Raw genomic sequence first — 20,122 nt, forward strand, 5'->3', positions numbered from 1 at the left:
CACTTCCAGAGCGTGGACGCCAATATTGATGGATGGAGCATTTCTGACATCCTGCCCCATGATGTTCGTTTTCTTGAGGCTGATGGTTAGGCCAAATTCATTGCAGGCAGCCACCAACATGTCGATGAGACTCTGCAGGCACTCTTCAGTGTGAGATGTTAAAGCAGCATCGTCAGCAAAGATCTTGTGTGGAGGAAAATTCCTTCTTCAGAGGACTTGAATGCATGTGAAAGCAGCAGGGAGAAGAAAATCCCAAATAGTGTGGTTGCGAGAACACAGCCCTGTTTCACGCCACTCAGGATAGGAAAGGGCTCTGATGAGGAGCCACCATGTTGAATTGTGCCTTTCATATCGTCATGGAATGAGGTGATGATACTTAGCTTTGGTGGGCATCCAATCTTTTCTAGTAGTCTGAAGAGACCACGTCTGCTGACGACGTCAAAGGCTTTGGTGAGATCAATGAAAGCAATGTAGAGGGGCATCTGTTGTTCACGGCATTTCTCCTGTATCTGACGAAGGGAGAACAGCATGTCAACGGTCGATCTCTCTGCACGAAAGCCACACTGTGCCTCAGGGTAGGCGCGCTCGGCCAGCTTCTGCAGCCTGTTTAAAGCAACTTGAGCAAAGACTTTCCCCACTATGCTGAGCAGGGAGATTCCACGGTAGTTGTTGCAGTCACCGCGGTCACCTTTGTTTTTATCGAGGGTGATGATATTGGCATCGCGCATGTCCTGGGGTACTGCTCCCTCGTCCCAGCACAGGCATAGCAGTTCATGTAGTGCTGAGAGTATAGCAGGCTTGGCACTCTTGATTATTTCAGGGGTAATGCTGTCCTTTCCAGGGGCTTTTCCGCTGGCTAGAGAATCAATGCATCACTGAGTTCCGATTTGGTTGGCTGTATGTCCAGCTCATCCATGACTGGTAGAGGCTGGGCTGCATTGAGGGCAGTCTCAGTGACAACATTCTCCCTGGAGTACAGTTCCAGGTAGTGCTCAACCCAGCGGTCCATTTGTTTGCGTTGGTCAGTGATTATGTCCCCTGATTTAGATTTGAGGGGGTTAAATATTATATACAAGTAATTTATCAGGAAACAAATTTACTATATTAATTTCAGGTTATCCAAATCAATTCAGAACTAGCCAATGACTGCAACTTAAATCAAAGCAAATTTCTAGATTGCAGGTCTATTTGACTGAAATTAGAACATAGTCCAGAAAAAAGAATCTAATCATCTGTTTACATTAGTTTTTTTTCTCTCAGTAGGCTGTAGCTTAAAAGCTCAAGTTCATTACCATCATGGTCCACTTCCAGAATTAAGCTTTTAATGAATGGTACATTTTAATGTTACAAAACTATATATGTCTCATTATTAACAGAAAAAAAATCCTTTAATTGTTAAACACTTGGAGATATTAAACAATGTAATAGTTACATTACCCTCAACAGGAATGTCAGCTTCGAATCTCGGTAACAGATGTGTCTGTTTTTTCCATTAGCCACATCAACAAGGCCCATTATGACATGTCCCAGACAACTCAGCGATCGGTTTATACTGCTTGCCTCCTAAAAACAGAGAGAGAAAAATTACATAAAAAGCATGAAAAAAACTTCTGTTTTTGATCATCTAATTTTTCGAACAATGCAGATTGATGAAAGTAAAATCATTAAAAATAATAGTGAAAAACAATTTTTAAAAGTTTGAAATTGGAATCAAGATTTGCTCAGATGCCAGGTGAATTCTATCACATATATGCACTATTTTCCTGTACTTGGATCTTTTTAAGTATGAAAGACTCCAGATGTATGATCCAGTAACCAGTTTCTGCAATTTGCAATCCCAAATAAGAAATGGAAAATTGACCTTGCCTTTAACCGAAGCCCTTCAGCATGCGTATCTTTCTGTCGTTCTGATCCTGCCAAGTCAACTAGGTTCAACTGCGATGTTCGGATGTTAACTAGGTCATTGATCTTTTCCTTTGATTGTATAGTAACTGTGAAAACGGCATGAGACCGTGATGACTCTCGGTTCATTGAGGTGGAAGCTACACTTCGGTTCCGCCATCCCAAGGACAACACCTATTGGAAATTAGAAAATGTATTATTCTTTTTCTGCACTTGCCCACAATCCCTGCATATTGACTCAAATACTGATCGCACTTAAAATTACAAACGCACTCGTTTCTTTTTCTACTTGGGATCCAAATCTAATGGAATAGCTTTTTGGAATGGAATACTATTCCTAAAACTCTAGTCACCACATTGGTCAATTAAAACACAGGCTTTCTTGACAAATAGGATAATTTGAATTAATGGCCAGTTATGGTTAAAGGACAAAGTATCTTGCAAATCTTGAAAACCCTTTAGTAAGTTGTAAACAGTAGTGCTTCATACCACAATCAGTGGATTGATACCATTATTACATTTCCCACCAGATTTTAATATAACGTTGTTTTAAACAAGCACAAAAGCTTACACACCAACAAATCTATAAGCAGCACTACTCAATGTGGTTACCAATATGATAAAACTTGATGCATTTTCAGAATAGATCATTCTTGATTGTTTAATGAACCGAGTCTAATAGAAAACACCCGAATACAGAAACAATACTCTAACACTCTTCCAAAATGCTAATCTTGAGCACTGCAAGTGGCCTGGCCAACTAGAATGCTAGAGAGATAAAACAGTAGAGTTTGTGGTGATCATTACTAAACAAAGTGTCTCCTAGTTTCTATCATTGTAAGTTAAGTGGTACTAAATTACCTGATAGGCCTCAGCTGCTGAAGTTACAACTTGTTCAACTACTCCTTCGACAAAGACCCCTGTTTTTATGTTTTCTCTGAGAAACAGGCCAGTTGAAGCAGGATCTAACAGATCAAATATCTGTTCATTGTAAATCTCAATGAAGGAGCACTTGCACAGAAAATTCTTGCCTTCTCCAGCCTATTATGGAATAAAGATAGATTATTAAATTTCAAGAAGATTTAGTTCAACAGCTTGGATCTGTTGATACTCTCTCACCTGTAGCTCAGAAGACTGTGCATTCAGGCACAATACAGGATTTGAACTCAATCTAGACTTGCAGTCCACTGCAGTATTCAAAGAATGGTGCACTCAAGAGATGCCACATTCTTTAGATGAGACCTTAAATTAAAATATTGTCCTTCTGAGCCACAGGAACTGGCAAACATCAAAGAACAGAGGATTGTCTATGTCCTGGCCAACATTCCTCCCTCAATTAATACCAAAAACATAATAACTGGTAATTTATGGATACTCTATACAATTTATGTTAATTCGCTGAAGTGCTTTGTGATATTTTAAGTTAACACTTTAAACTGCAAATACTTACATTATAAAAACAAACTTAAAAACGTGCATAAAAATCTAAAAGATACCTTTTCCTTTTCTCGATTGATCAAGTAAAAGAGGTACTCAAAGCTGCGAGGGATTACGCCCCTCAAATTGTGAGTGAAGTTTTCAGAATCATCAGACGGACCTGTTAAACATAAAACACAATATTTATTACCAGTTACAAAAATAAGGTTTGATTATTGTATTTTTGGAAACATGGAAGAAGAAAACAAAATGAGACTCCACAAGACCATTAGGGGTAATTTTGCATGGCAATGTCTCACAGCTGCATAGGGTTCCATAATTAGTCTTACAGCATTCACACTTTATTTTCAATTGCCTCCCAGGGAATGACGTTAGCAAGCTGAGCCTCATACTACCCCATACAATCCATTGTCTAATCCATTATGCCATGCAGTTGTAGAATACAAATGTATGCAAGTCATTCCCTGACAGAAAATTCCAACTTTGGTGAAATTGCATACAGGAAGGTAGCAAAAAAAAAAAATTGCATTTACATAGTGCCTTTCAAACCGCATAATGTCCCAAAGTGCTTTACAGCCAATGAGAAACTTTTGAAGTGTAGTCACTGTTGTAACGTAGGAAGCACAGCAGCCAAATTGCACATAGCAAGCTCCCACATGCAGCAATGTTACAATGACCAGATGATGTTTCTGTGCTGTTGATAAGTATTGGCCAGGACACCAGGGAGAACTCCCCTAATCAGCGCTGAAATAGGGCATTGGGCTCTTTTATGTCCACCGGAGGGGGTAGACAGGGTCTCGGTTTAACGTCTCATTCAAAAAACAGCAAAACAGCACCTCCAACTGTGCAGTGCTCCCTCAGTACTGCACTGGAGTGTCGGCTTTGATTCTTGTGCTCAAGTCCTTCTGACTCGGAGGCAAGAGTGCTACCAACTGAGCCATAGCTGACACACAGCAGGGAATACGAACATACAAATTAGAAGCAGGAGTAGGCCACTCGGCCCTTCCAGCCTGCTCTGCCATTCAACAAGTTCATGGCCGAACTGATTTCTCCACATTTCCACCTACCTCCGATAACCTTTCACCCCCTTGTTTATCAAAAACCTCTGCCTTAAAAATATTCAAAGACTCTGCTTCCGCCACCTTTTGAGGAAGAGAATTCCAAATACTCACGACCCTGAGAGAAAATTTCTCATCTCTGTCTTAAATGGGCAACCCCTTATTTTTAAAAGTGACCCCTAGTTCTAGATTCTCCCAAAAGGGGAAACATCCTTTCCACATCCACCCTATCAAGGCCCCTCAGAATCTTAGATGTTTCAATCAAGTCGCCTCTTACTCTTCTAAATTATATATAATACATTCTATAGATATGTACAGGATCTTCATGAAAGAATCCGGCACCATAAGTTAACTTTCAAAATAAATGGTACTTCAATGTTTTCTAATTGGATGATTTTCGTGCACTATACCCAAAAATAGGTTAACTTGCCAACTGAAGGTTTCCCAATTTGATGCAATGCCTCTTATTGAATCAAAATTTCCTAACTATTGGTGGATCAGGTTTTTCCTCACCTGACTGATTGAATGATTAAAGATCAAAGAGTTAAAAATTTGTGCATACGTACCCAACATCGTGAACGTCTTCCCTGAACCAGTCTGTCCGCTAACAAAAGAAAAACAGCACTTTTAATAAGTCACTGTCAGCAATGTTAACTTTAATGTCATATTTTGGGTGGGAGAGAAAGTAAATGAGTAAGGAACTTTAAGACACTCAAAAGTTTGCCCTCATTTCCTTGTTCATTGTAACAACCTGAAAATTAATATCTACTTCATCAAATTCCAATGAAGATTAATTTTAACGAAACAATTGAAAAATTGCTCCTGTTTTTGATACAAGTGATATATAGTCTCAAAAGGATGTCAGAATTGGGCGAGCAAAGCGTGCGAGAGAGAAAGTCTGGAGGAGGTTGCTGAGATAGGGTGGACTGAGGCCATAAAGCGATTTAAAGACAGGGTATTTAAACTTAATATGTTGTGGACCAGGACCCAACGCAGTTTTGCAAGGATGGAAGTGATGGGCAAACAAGGCTTGCAGCACAACAGGCAGTTGCATTTTGCACAAATTGGAGTTTACATAGTGTAGATAAAAGAAAACAAGGAGACTATTTAAATAATTGCATTTGAAGATGAAAAAAGCATGGATAATGATTTCAACAGTGGCTGTAGGGGCAATGCTGCAGAAATGGAAGGAAGTACTCTTGGCAATAGTGAGAATGTGGTGTTTGGAATTCAACTGAAGTCAAACAGGATGCCAACATTGCAGATGGTCACATTCAGTTGGAACAAAAGCCCAGAAAGGGGATGAATCAGCATCAAAAGGAGAAAATCTTGTGCCAGGTTGAAAAAAAAAAGTTTTCATCCAACCAACAGTCAGCTGAAAAGTTTTGGCTTATCGAACTTGCAGACTGGTAGAACAGAGATGGTTGTGTAGTGGTGAATTAAAGCTGAATATCAGTAGCAATACCTAAAGAAGACTGCAGATGATGTCTAAGGGGTAGCATATACTTAAACGAAATAAAGAGCACATCATTGGTAAGTCCTTGGTGCTCCATGAGGAAGGGAACTGAAACTATCACTGGAGATATGCCAACTGCGTTTGGATAGTTAGGATTAGACACCATGCAAGGGCAGTCCTAAGGAGCTGGGAAACTCGAGAGTGATGAAGAACAGCATGATCAACATGTCAAACTTTGCAGAAGGATTTAGGAGAACAAAGAGGAATAGCAGTCCATGGTCACAGTCACAAAAGATATCACTCATGACCTTGGCCAAAACAGTCTCGGTTTTGTGACATTGACAGAAGCTGGACTGGAGTTTCTGAAGAGATGGGCTCAGAGCTGGCAGTTAATGACATTGTTACAAACAAGGCGGGAGCAATGCACTGTTAATTCAGTCCTGCTACTCCACAGTTCACAGGTTTCCCACCTACTGGAAATTAGCCAAAACTAAACACCTTATTTATCCCCCAGAATAAATTACACCAAACCAGGTTTCTTTAAACAACAAAATTAATTAATTATTAATAAACCAAGTTTTAAACGATAATGAGATGAATCTAGATGCATGACAAGATTTTATAACTCCTTAATCTTCCTAACCCTCATGCACACACATACATTTAAAAACTAATGGTTAACCAGGGAAAACGGATGTATTGATTTTTACAACAGATTCTTAGGAATAAAATAACTGGGTTGTAACTTCTGGTAGGATTTCCGGATTGGGGAGGTGTCTCAGAGTCGAATAGTCAGATGCCAATCGAGGTCTCTCCAGGCAAGTTTGATAAACAGTCTGTGATGGGTAGGCGTTCAAGGCAATTCATCTGCAGCAGGCATCACACACATCTTTCAGCAACAGGTTGTAGCAACAGGTCTACTTAGATTTTAAAGTAGCCGTCTTAAAAGTAGAAACTTTCTTGAGATTGCAGGATCTTCCAAAAATGCAACAGGACTCACACTTGAGGCAACAGGAATTTTGCTACCTTCAACGATGCAGGCTTCCTGTCAGCAAATGAGCCTTTCTCCACAAAGAGCAGCAAGTCCTCTTTCTCTGGGCCTTTTCCTTTCTCTTCAGGCATAAACTGCAACAAGGGTTTTAGCTCCCATATATTAGATTTTCAACTCCTTCAAAGTTCTTTTAACTTGATGAAGAAATTAGAGTTTCACTTGATACAGGAATTATTTTACGAAGAGAAAAAGAGTTTTCTGGGCTGTTTTCCTGGCCGGTCTCCAGCAGTAACTGAACAACGCAAAAGTGAAACTAGCTTTTCAACAACAACCTAGTCACAAGATAGTCGTAAAACTTTCAGGTTGCTTGGATACAAATTGCCTTGCAGCCTGCACCTCAAATATTACAACTAGTCACTGTTCACAGAAAGTCCTTATTCTCAGTCTTAAAGGCATACAGACCTCTTAGTTTTTGAAAAAAAGCCAAAACTCTTATGACCACATCGTGAACTCCAAAGTTCGTCATTTTAAACCTGCAAAGTCATACCATAACTTAGAGGCCTGCTACCTGACCCGAATCCGACGGGACCCGACGACATGTGTTGGGTTCGGGTCGGGTCGGGCCCATCTTCTGCAGATGGCTTTCTGGCTCAGGTCGGGTCAGGCTGAATCCAGGTCGGGTTGGGTCGGGCCGGATACACACGGTAAGTGCTCTGCCGGTAAGTATTGTAATTTTTTTTTTTTAAAAAGAGCAGTAGGACAGCTAGCGAAGTAAATGAGGAGGACATAGTAAGTAAGGCCAGTAGGACGAAGAGGAAGAGCAGGCAGGGAGATGTTGCTGAGCGCAGCGGGACTGGTGGTCTGAAGTGCATTTGTTTCAATGCGAGAAGTATAACAGGTAAGGCAGATGAACTTAGAGATTGGATTAGTACTTGGAAATATGATGTTGTTGCTATTACAGAGACTTGGTTGAGGGAAGGGCAGGATTGGCAGCTAAATGTTCCAGGCTTCAGAAGCTTCAGGCGGGATAGAGGGGGATGTAAAAGGGGTGGGGGAGTTGCATTACTGGTTAAGGAGAATATCACGGCTGTACTGCGGGAGGACACCTCAGAGAGGTCATGCAGCGAGGCAATATGGGTGGAGCTCAGGAATAGGAAGGGTGCAGTCACGATGTTGGGGGTTTACTACAGGCCTCCCAACAGCCAGCGGGAGGTAGAGGAGCAGATATGTAGACAGATTTTGGAAAGATGTAAAGGTAACAGGGTTGTAGTGGTGGGTGATTTTAACTTCCCCTATATTGACTGGGACTCACTTAGTGCTAGGGGCTTGGATGGGGCAGAATTTGTGAGGAGCATCCAGGAGGGCTTCTTGAAACAATATGTAGATAGTCCAACTAGGGATGGGGCTATTCTGGACCTGGTATTGGGGATTGAGCCCAGCCAGGTGGTCGAAGTTTCAGTGGGGGAGCATTTCGGGAGCAGTGACCATAATTCCATAAGTTTTAAGGTACTTGTGAATAAGGATAAGAGTAGTCCTCGGGTGAAGGTGCTAAATTGGGGGAAGGCCAATTATAACAAAATTAGGCAGGAACTGAAGAATTTAGATTGGGGGCAACTGTTTGAGGGTAAATCAACATCTGACATGTGGGAGTCTTTCAAACGTCAGCTAATTAGAATCCAGGACCAGCATGTTCCTGTGAGGAAGAAAGACAAGTTTGGCAAGTTTCAGGAAGCTTGGATAACACGGGATATTGTGAGCCTAGTCAAAAAGAAAAAGGAAGCATTTGTAAGGGCTGGAAGGCTAGGAACAGATGAAGCACTTGAGGAATATAAAGATAGTAGGAAGGAACTTAAGCAAGGAGTTAGGAGGGCCTAAAGGGGTCATGAAAAGTCATTGGCAAACAGGATTAAGGAAAATCCCAAGGCTTTTTATACATATATAAAGAGCAAGAGGGTAACCAGGGAAAGGGTTGGCCCACTCAAGGACAAAGATGGGAATCTATGCGTGGAGCCAGAGGAAATGGGCGAGGTGCTAAATGAGTACTTTGCATCAGTATTCACCAAGGAGAAGGACTTGGCGGATGATGAGCGGAGGGAAGGGAGTGCAGATAGTCTCAGTCATCTCATTATCAAAAAGGAGGTGGTATTGGGTGTCTTGCAAAGCATTAAGGTAGATAAGTCCCCAGGGCCTGATGGGATCTACCCTAGAATACTGAGGGAGGCAAGGGAAGAAATTGCTGGGGCCTTGACAGAAATCTTTGCATCCTCATTGGCTACAGGTGAGGTCCCAGAGGACTGGAGAATAGCCAATGTTGTTCCTTTGTTTAAGAAGGGTGGTAAGGATAATCCAGGAAATTATAGACCGATGAGCCTTACGTCAGTGGTAGGGAAACTATAAGAGAGGATTCTTCGAGACAGGATTTACTCCCATTTGAAAACAAACGAACTTATTAGCGAGAGACAAAATGGTTTTGTGAAGGAGAGGTCGCGTCTTACTAATTTGATTGAGTTTTTTGAGGAAGTGACGAAGATGATTGATGAGGGAAGGGCGGTGGATATTGTCTATATGGACTTTAGTAAAGCCTTTGACAAGGTCCCGCATGGCAGACTGGTGCAAAAGGTGAAGTCACACGGGATCAGAGGTGAACTGGCAAGATGGATGTGGGCGGCACAGTGGCGCAGTGGTTAGCACCGCAGCCTCACAGCTCCAGCGACCCGGCTTCAATTCTGGGTACTGCCTGTGTGGAGTTTGCAAGTTCTCCCTGTGTCTGCGTGGGTTTTCTCCGGGTGCTCCGGTTTCCTCCCACAAGCCAAAAGACTTGCAGGTTGGTAGGTAAATTGGCCATTATAAATTGCCCCAAGTATAGGTAGGTGGTAGGCAAATATATAGGGACAGGTGGGGATGTGGTAGGAATATGGGATTAGTGTAGGATTAGGATAAATGGGTGGTTGATGGTCGGCACAGACTCAGTGGGCCAAAGGGCCTGTTTCAGTGCTGTATCTCTAAACTAAACTAAACAGAACTGGCTCAGTCACAGAAGACAGAGGGTAAGAGTGGATGGGTGTTTTTCTGAATGGAGGGATGTGACTAGTGGTGTTCTGCAGGGATCAGTGCTGGGACCTTTGCTGTTTGTAGTATATATAAATGATTTGGAGGAAAATGTAGCTGGTCTGATTAGTAAGTTTGCGGACGACACAAAGGTTGGTGGAGTTGCGGATAATGATGAGGATTGTCAGAGGATACAGCAGGATATAGATCGGTTGGAGACTTGGACGGAGAAATGGCAGATGGAGTTTAATCCGGACAAATGTGAGGTAATGCATTTTGGAAGGTGTAATGCAGGTGGGAGGTATACAGTAAATGGCAGAACCCTTAGGAGTATTGACAGGCAGAGAGATCTGGGCGTACAACTCCACAGGTCACAAAGTGGCAACGCAGGTGGATAAGGTAGTCAAGAAAGCATACGGCATGCTTGCCTTCATCGGTCGGGGTATAGAGTATAAAAATTGGCAAGTCATGTTGCAGCTGTACAGAACCTTAGTTAGGCCACACTTAGAATATTGCGTGCAATTCTGGTCGCCACACTACCGGAAGGACGTGGAGGCTTTGAAGAGGGTACAGAGGAGGTTTACCAGGATGTTGCCTGGTCTGGAGGGCATTAGCTATGAGGAGAGGTTGGAAAAACTCGGATTGTTTTCACTGGAACGACGGAGGTGGAGGGGCGACATGATAGAGGTTTACAAAGTTATGAGCGGCATGGCCAGAGTGGATAGTCAGAAGCTTTTTCCCAGGGTGGAAGAGTCAGTTACTAGGGGACATAGGTTTAAGGTGCGAGGGGCAAAGTTTAGAGGGGATGTGCGAGGCAAGTTTTTTTTTTTTTACACAGAGGGTGGTGAGTGCCTGGAACTCGCTGCCAGGGGAGGTGGTGGAAGCAGATACAATAGCGACGTTTAAAAGACATCTTGACAAATATATGAATAGGAAGGGAATAGAGAGATATGGGCCCCGGAAGTGCAGAAGGTGTTAGTTTCGGCAGGCATCAAGATCGGCGCAGGCTTGGAGGGCCGAATGGCCTGTTCCTGTGCTGTACTGTTCTTTGTTCTTGTTCTATGAAACGGAATCTGCGCAGTGAGCGAGTGAAGTCATCACGCATGCGCTGCAGCTTCTTGCAGGTTCAGTGTCAGAAAGGTAAGTAAACGGATGGTCGGGTCGGGTTGGGCCCGGGGCTATATCAGAGGGGCTCAGGCCGGGTCAGCTGTGGTTTGGTCGGGTTCCTTTTTCCCAACCTGAGCAGGCCTCTAGCATAACTATTTCCAGCTTACAATATTGTAGGCTATTTATGTTAGGACATGCAAAAATTATAGTATTCCAGAGAACAATGGATTTATAAAATCACACTAATAACACTATTTACTGCAATGATCCAGTGAAATAGCTAAATATTTGTGCGAAAGGCAAGGAATGATTGCATTAGAAAAATAACACTTTCCCATTTGAAGCTTCCAGTGTCAACATCAACATTCCCAGGTCAGATGCCACATGGCCAGCTTCATAACAGAACTCCTTCTAATCTATCCCAAACTAAAAGTGCATTCCATGGTGCACCAGTATGCCATCTTAGAACAGCTATTTGAGCACCACTGCCAATTTGGTACCAACTGGCACTAAATCAACATAGTTGTGCACTGTAAACACACCTATTGGTAACGCAGTTGGGAATGCCAAAATTCATTACATACCAGATACTTACAGCTGACACAGCAAGAAGAATTCGCACTGGAATCAAACATAACTTCTAAAAGTTAAAGCTTTAATCCACGGGGACAGAAATAAAAGGCACCCCAGCAACCTGCTTGATAACCTGCTTTACCGGTTCTTTGTAATTTAAAAACAAAATGTGGAAAGATTTTTTACAATTCTTTAATAACCAAATTATTTTATTGTAAAATAACTCACAAATTACTTACTAGGCAAAAATGGTACCATTGTATCCATTCATGCAGGACTCAATAATGCCCCGTGCCACGGCTGAAAATACTGCTTCCTGCAGAATTGAGGGTAAAAAGAAAATGCATATTTAATCAACAATTGCCAGGCACATGAATCATTTTGTAACACTGCACATTCTTTTTATTTATTTTTATTAAAACAGCACAAACTAATTGTATGACCTCAAAACCATCTAACTATTTATACAACCCCCAAAAACTGGCCATCACCATATTGCTGTTTGTGGGACCTGGCTGCAGGCAAATTGGCTGTTGTATTTCCTGTATTACAACAGCAACGACACCAATAATAAAAAAGTACTTCATTGGTTGTAAAGCACTTTGAATATCCTCAGGTTGTGAAAGATGGTATATAAATGCAACCCTCAATTTTTGTTTTGGGGTGGGGGTGGGGGTTGTGGTGGGTGAAGAATAGCAAAATAGCTAACAGCATTCCCACATTTCACCTGTGAAGGCCGACTCCCAGGTAGGGTTCAGTTCAAACTCAGCTATTGCTATGGTGATATGGTTTTGGCTCACCAGGAACATGTGCAATCTGCCCATTATGGTGTAGAAGCTTATGGAGCAGATAATTCAGCGGCTGATTTAAAAATAAAATAGAAGGAAAGGGGAGAAAGCCCCTCAAAAACATATCAGCAAGAAACATCAGTTGTAACCTCAGTCTGGGAGTGAAAGCACATTGCGTATTTTGCTTTCAATTATGCCAGCACAAAAAAGACTTGCAAATGCCAATTCAATCTGAAGTAGATACACTGCAATTCATCAAAGAGCCAGAAACAGATGTACTCTAGTTAAATTGAAATTTTACATTTACATATCATTTTGATTTTTTTTTTAAAAAGCTTACGCTGATTCTTTGTGGAAATTTGTGTGGTAAAACTAGAAAAGAAAGCAGGACAATTAATGCAGGGTCATGTCTATTAATATCTTTCAGAGAAATATCAACGGTATGTATCTGCTGCCCAAAATGTCAATGGGGTTGCTCTTCCCTCTTGCTGGAATTTTGAATTGTTATTTATATAGCTATTGCATATAAACAGGTTTCCAAATATATTAAAGCAGGGAAAAATACTTTGCAATGCATTTGGTACATGTCAAACCACACATTACACACTTTAGGCATGTACTACATACTTCACCACGCAGAAGTTACTGTATGGTCCAATGTATATTCTGCAATGTCCATTTTTTGGCTATAGAAAAAGCTTGATTACTTGCATAGCACTTCATTCTTGAACATGTTGTGATGCGTTGCAAAATTGAACAAGTTTTAAAAAATCCCTCACAAAATGTAGAGAGGACAGTATTGTGGTTTAATACTCTGTTCCATATTGGGATGCGGGTAGTGATTGTCCAGAGTTTCTGAGCTCAGCAACGCACTAGAGGCTGAAATAAAGTGACTGCTTGGTACTAGATACAAAATAGGGTGTGAGTTGGAGGAAAGGGCGAAAGAGTAACAGCATTAAAAAAAAAATCAACTTTTGTTACTCACCAACATTGCTATGGCCAAGTCAACTGCAATCAAAACATGTGATCAGTAACCTATCTGGCCCCGTAGTCAGGAAAAGCAACATGATGTGGGTCAGGGGTGGTAAAGAACTTAAAAAGATAGAGGAAGCAATCATGCTTCCTCTTTATACATCATTTGTCCACAACACTGCATTAAAATAGATATATGCTCATTGTAGAACTCCAAGTTTCATGTTATTCCTGCTGTACCTGAGTGGTGTCCATATCCGCCACATGATCGTATGTGAAAATCTTGGGTTCGGGTTTTGAACTGAGACGAATAGTATTTGATGAGGTAACTGCCAAACACAGCCCGTGGTCTCCATCTGTAAACAATTCTGTGCTCTTCGCTGGTGGTCGCACTCTTACATAGACCTTGATGGAATCACCTTCAACACTGCAGTGACAAAACTTCAGGTCACACAGCACCCTCCAATTCACCCATTGCCAATAGCAGTGGTCTAACAGTACCTCCAATATTGCCAAACTACATTTAATTTGGGTTTCAGCTTTTGCTGATTTAAGAACAAAATGGAATAAATTGATTTAAAGATGAAAATAGAGACATTTCAACCATGCACTGTATAAAGATTTCTAAGATGGAATGAAAATGATTGAAAGTGAAAATAAGTCGTTGATGATGAAAAACAATGTTTTTCAAATTAAAGTTTCAGTCCTGTGAGCATCCCATTTGCTCAGTACATAAATGAATTGCTCTGTGGAGTGCTGGGCAATTCAGCCCAGGAAAAACCCAGGTTCAATTCCTGATCTGGCCTGAGTTCACTGATCTCTCAGCAACATCAGCAATAAACTCACTAACATTAGACTGATTGCCCTCAGTGAAAGGACAGGGGATGGGGGAAAAGGAGAAAGTAGAGAGGAGACGAAAGGAGATAAAGGACAGATAGATCAATCACAGCTCTATTGTTGTCCAGCAATCTCTGCTGACAGACACACACATGGATGGATATCAGGTAAGGATAACAAAGCATGCAGACACTCGTTGACCAACACACAAAGAACAGCAACTTGGGAAGATACCAGCAAGCCTCCTTTAACTATAAAAATCATACTCATAATTTATATCATTGGAGAGAGGGGAGTGCTTATATGCCTATGGCCTTATCTGCCCCAAAACATCTGAATAAAGTTATTCTGAACCTCTATTCAATTCGCAAGCATGACCTCGAGCTTCCGGTTGCATGTCATATTAATTCTCCACCCCACTCCGTCCTTCACCTCTTACATTCTTCCAATGAAGTTCAACATAAGCTCAAGGAACAGCACCTTAGCTTTCAGTTAGGCATTTTACAGCCTTCTGGACTCAAAACGGAGTTGAACAATTTCAGATGATAACCTCTGCCTCACTTTTTCAGACAGCAGCTGTTGGTATGATTCTACTTTTCCCATTTACACCTCCTCTGGATCCATCTTTACTTGTCCCATTACCATCACATTTTGCCTTGCACCATCATCCCATTTGCCTTTACTGTCTCCTGTCTTCCATCCGATCACAGACCTTCCCTTTTGTTCTTTCCTCCGCTCCCCCTTTCCCTGCCTCTGTACTTGCTTAAAGCCTGTTACATCTCAAACTTTTTCTAGATCTGGGTGCAAGGACATCGACCTGAAACGTTTACTCTTTATTTCTCCACGGATGCTGCCTGACCCGAGTGTTTCCAGCATTTTTGTTTATTTCAGTTTGCTGGCATCTGCAGTATTTTGCATTTGTCTTAAAGTTAGTTCCTGACCCAGCCTAGAGGGTAGAGGCACTATTTATTTGATGCAGTGCCAAGTTTGGCAAATACAAACAAAGTAGAGCAACTGCATCTTCCCAGTTCTAGCAGACATTGTATGAATGTTTCACTTCATTCAAATCCTACTTGCAACTCCTAAGTTAAAAGAGCAAGTGAACAGGTATAAGATATGCAAACCACTGATTTCTCTGCATGACTTATTACACGTTTAATTCAAAAATCATTTCTTACCTTGGTGACTGGACAGAAGGCACATCAATCACGTCCCCTGAAGAAACACATAACATGTCAGCTGCAATCTTGTAAAGGTTATTAATAGAAAGCAAGTCAGAGGGCTGAATTTGACCAGCCCTCGGACCTCGGGGGTCATGGCGAGGCGACCCGGAAAATTCTTCTGGGAGAGGCCCGCCTTGACCCTGACGCCGAAAAGGCTCCGCCACATTTTACCACAGCACAGGCTCAAGAAGAAAACAGTCACGAGCAACACTGATCTCCTATTCACGAAGAATTGAAAAACGCACCAAGAAAGCGCTAAAAATCACACCAGCCATTCTGAGAAACAGCAGTTAATATTCACACTGCTGGTATCAACCCACTATCCAGATGGACAGAGTCGTGTTACATATGCAGCATAAAGAACCAGCATCTCAACACTAAGCCAACAGCAGAGGTCCCTGGCTTCGACCTCCCTCAACCGAATGAGCACAGGGCATGGACTATGCAGCTATCTGCTCCATAAGTGGAAGACGAGGGACAACCTGAAGTGTGATCGATTCCATGAGTCCCAGACCATGAAACACATCACATCAACCTGCCCACTAAGATCCATCACGGAAAGCACCTCATTTCTCCACTCAGCATCTCAGGAGGCCATTGAATGGATAGTCAAACTAGACATCTCAATACAAGCTTTTCCTATCATACGAAAGTAGTGGTAGTATTGCAACACCATGTACAAATGGCCCAGGGGCTTGTGTTTTATCAAGTGGACTAAGCCACAGCAGTTTGGCAATTGTTCAGACAAAATGGCCCATAATTTGCTGTCAAAATAATGACTAATGCCACTGTTATTTACGCATAAATGCTACAGCAACTTCAGGTGAAGGCAGATGAGAGGTTAAATATGGAAATCAAAATGCTGCTGTCTGAGATGCCCTGTTCCACCATTAACTTCACAAAAATGTCATCTCCCTGTTTATATATAGTGTCAACTGTGGCTCAGTTGGTAGTACTCTGTCCTCTGAGTCACTAGGTTCCGGGTTGAAGTCCCTCTCCAGGGTTTGAGCACAAAAATCAACGCCGTCAATCCAGTGCAATACCAAGGGAGATCCGCACTGTTGGAGATGCCATCTTTCGGGTGAGACGTTAAACTGAGGCCCCACCTGCTTGCTCAGGTGGATGTAAAAGATCCCATGGCACTATTTTGAAGAGCAGGGGAGTTATTCCTGATGTCCTGGCCAATCTTTATCCCTCAGATCAACATCACAGATGATTATCTGGTCAGTGTTACATTGCTGTTTGTGGGAGCTTGCTGTGTGCGTACTAACTGCCACATTTCCTGCATTACAACAGGGACTACACTTCAAAAAGTACTTCATTGGCTGTAAAGCGCGTCAAGATGCCCAGTGGTCATGAAAGTTACAAAAAATCCAGGTTTATTTTAACCTCACCATTTAAATGTATTGATCGGTGTGAAAGTTGTTGTATTTATGTAACATACAAACTAAATTCGCCTAAGAAAGTGAAGTCTTTCCCATTTCACTTTTAAGTACGGTCATGAAAACCCTATATGCCAAATGGGAAATATTAATTTAATCAGTTGGAATCTTGCATTAGACTTTTACTGGAACTTCTTACAAGTAACTTGCTTTTAAAGGTAAACTGGCAGCCTAGCTGGCCACTGCAATTTATATTTGAAACAGCAAAAGATCAAAGACAAGTCTGATTCAACCCAGCCAGAACAACGGGGTGGTCTTGGTAAATAAATTACCTGGAATGGCCTTATCAGCACAGCTGTCAAGGCCATCTACACCCATTGACTTTGAAAGAGCCAACCCCCTTCCAAGTGTGACTGGATAGCTTGAGGTGTAGCACCCTGAATCTCAGGGACAAGTCCAGAAAGACCTCATTAAAACAACAAAGGGGCTTGATGGTATCATGTGACTGCCTGCAGAGCTCTGGAGAGACTGTAAGCTTTATCGCACAGAAAGCAAACAGAAAGTAACTGAAAAGCCATCAACAAAACAGGTCTCTCTCTCCCTCCCTTCCCAATAAAGATCAAGAGAAGACCCGCTGCAACTGGGAAAGCCCCTCAAGCATACAGACCGCCTCAGCCAGCAACCAGGGAACAAGAATCAAACCCTTCTTCTGCCTTCAGGAGCGCTGAGAGAAGCAAGCCCACAACCATGGACATGGCTCAGCGAGGACTTCAGGAATACATCAGCTGAGGACTTGAGACTTAAAACTGCATTAAAATTCCATTTATGCCAACAGCAATGTAACACTGACCAGATAATCATCTGTGATGTTGATTTGAGGGATAAAGATTGGCCAGGACATCGGGAATAAGTCCCCTGCTCTTCAAAATAGTGCCATGGGATCTTTTACATCCACCTGAGCAAGCAGGTGGATAAGGTAGTCAAGAAGGCATACGGCATGCTTGCCTTCATCGGTTGGGGTATAGGGTATAAAAATTGGAATGTCATGTTGCAGAACCTTAGTTAGGCCACACTTAGAATATTGCGTGCAATTCTGGTCACCACACTACCAGAAGGACGTGGAGGCTTTGGAGAGGGTACAGAGGAGGTTTACCAGGATGTTGCCAGGTCTGGAGGGCATTAGCTATGAGGAGAGGTTGGAAAAACTCAGATTGTTTTCACTGGAACGACGGAGGTGGAGGGGCGACATGATAGAGTTTACAAAGTTATGAGTGGCATGGACAGAGTGGATAGTCAGAAGCTTTTCCCCAGGGTGGAAGAGTCAGTTACTAGGGGACATAGGTTTAAGGTGCAAGGGGCAAAGTTTAGAGGGGATGTGCGAGGCAAGTTTTTTTTTTTACACAGAGGGTGGTGAGTGCCTGGAACTTGCTGCCAGGGAAGGTGGTGGAAGCAGATACGATAGCGACGTTTAAGAGACATCTTGACAAATATATGAATAGGAAGAGAATAGAGGGATATGGGCCCCGGAAGTGCAGAAGGTGTTAGTTTCGGCAGGCATCAAGATCGGCGCAGGCTTGGAGGGCCAAATGGCCTGTTCCTGTGCTATACTGTTCTTTGTTCTTTACTCCAACCAGCAAATCAGTTTTCCCTCTGTAATCTATTTGTGTGTGATTCTCATCTGAATGTGTAGCGTATTTTAGTCATTTTAACCGGGGTAGAGTGTTTTGTGTAATAAACTTACATCTTTCTTGTTTAACTCAAGAAAACCTGCCTGAGTTGGTTTTTTGCAATTACATTAGAGGAACGGGAGCAAGTGCTCCCCAAGGTGGTAAGTCCAATCAACATGTTTAAAAAAAGGATAAACCCTGTTGCTGTCAAACCAAAGAAGGGGCGAAAGGGGAACCTGAGACTCCCTTCTCACCTGGCCGTTAATACACTTTTAATCGATAGGATAAGTGTTAATGGCTGCAAGTCAACTTTTCTGGCACTGAAAATGAATTATTACAATTGTAGTCTCATTCCTACAGGTTTTGATTGTTGTCGATTTTAAACATATAAAATTTTACATTAAAAGTTTATCCTTGGTCTTTTTCATCCCACACTAAATCCAATCTTTTTTCTCTCTACTTCCCTTTCTGTACCCAATTTGATATTGAATTTACTCAAATTCAAACGCCTTCTCAGTCCTTGTGTCATTTATTTCACAATGATTCAATATGATTGGTTAAGTATATACACAGTTCCTTGCCCTGTTCACTCAGGTCCCAGATCCCCTGACTGACAGCACTTTCAGCAACTTGTCATGCAAAAATTGTTTAAAAACTAATCATACAAGTGCACGTCTAACTAACAGCAGACACTATTAGATGCCCTGCCACAGCAAATTATGAGCCAATGCGAATCAGAATGAACAGTTTGGCACACACTGACAGCCACCATCAGGGTCAGCCAGTCAACACATTAGACATCAGAGCTTGAGATATGGAGAGCCAAGCACCGAGTGCTGAAGCAGTGTGAAGCCATCTGAAGACAGTGGTCATTTGCCTTTGTTCCAAATGCAGGACACTGCTCAATATTCCAAAAGCTTCATTCCCATCTCCAGAGTTAGCAACGTGGGGGTCACTACAATTGGAAGCCCAGGAAGAATATTGCACAGAGTAACAAATTTAACTGCAGAATGTTAAACACTAATAGAAATTATGAGAGCAAAACCATAGCGAACCAAGCTGTCAATCTGAAGTACTGACCTTGATCAGAGAACCTTATTCAGGGCTGATTTTTCAGTTGTACCAGGTTTTATGGTTGCATGGTGAATTTTGTTTTAATAACGCCCCTGGGAAGTGCCTTGGGGCGTTCTACTACGTTATAGGTGCTATATAAATGCAAATTGCGGCAGGTTTTTTTGAGTTGACAACGTTTATGCGGGGAGGGTGAAAATTACTAGGTGAAGGGGAGCAGGGGATAGGGGGAGAGAAAGGTCAGGAGGCTGTAGCCCCAAGAGATCTCAATATTCGGCGAGCGGGTAAAGACCGACGCAGTTCAGTCTGACACAAACAAACGGAGGCGAGAAGCACAGGTAAAACACTAACCTTTACCAGCTGGAGGCATTAGTCCCGTCTCTTTATTACGGAAAACAATGCCAACCAAATAAAAAAACGAGGCTCCTTTTGTTTTTATTTAAAAGAAAACACAAATAAAAACGCTGAAATTTTCACTTCCTCGCTGTAAACATTACTTCAAAATGGCGGCCGCAGTTTGGTTTAAATTTGGGCGCCAGCGAGCGGCAGGTCACGTGATGCCAGAAGGGCGGGTACGTGTGCCATCCATGTGATAGATATTGTCACGTGA

At 42.2% G+C, this 20,122-nt stretch overlaps 1 protein-coding gene across 3 annotated transcripts in view; it reads right to left on the reverse strand.

Annotated features, from left to right (window-relative positions):
- The window catches only part of kif15 (kinesin family member 15), an 81,045-nt gene extending 61,006 nt beyond the window's left edge, over positions 1–20,039 (reverse strand). For 2 of the 3 annotated variants that reach the window (XM_068054417.1, XM_068054415.1), the window contains exons 1-9: positions 19,864–20,039; positions 15,348–15,384; positions 13,573–13,759; positions 11,812–11,888; positions 4,964–5,001; positions 3,399–3,499; positions 2,764–2,943; positions 1,867–2,076; positions 1,438–1,563 (exon numbers count right to left, since the gene is read on the reverse strand). In XM_068054417.1, the coding sequence (XP_067910518.1) occupies positions 1,438–1,563; positions 1,867–2,076; positions 2,764–2,943; positions 3,399–3,499; positions 4,964–5,001; positions 11,812–11,888; positions 13,573–13,759; positions 15,348–15,384; positions 19,864–19,882 (975 nt within the window). In that variant the 5' untranslated portion in view covers positions 19,883–20,039. Of the gene's footprint in view, positions 1–1,437; positions 1,564–1,866; positions 2,077–2,763; positions 2,944–3,398; positions 3,500–4,963; positions 5,002–11,811; positions 11,889–13,572; positions 13,760–15,347; positions 15,385–19,863 lie in introns of those variants that run through there. The other variant, XM_068054418.1, reaches the window with a different exon arrangement.
- Positions 20,040–20,122: the final 83 nt, after the last annotated feature.

Source organism: Heterodontus francisci, chromosome 2 (assembly GCF_036365525.1).
Source record: "Heterodontus francisci isolate sHetFra1 chromosome 2, sHetFra1.hap1, whole genome shotgun sequence".
Taxonomy (NCBI): domain Eukaryota; kingdom Metazoa; phylum Chordata; class Chondrichthyes; order Heterodontiformes; family Heterodontidae; genus Heterodontus; species Heterodontus francisci.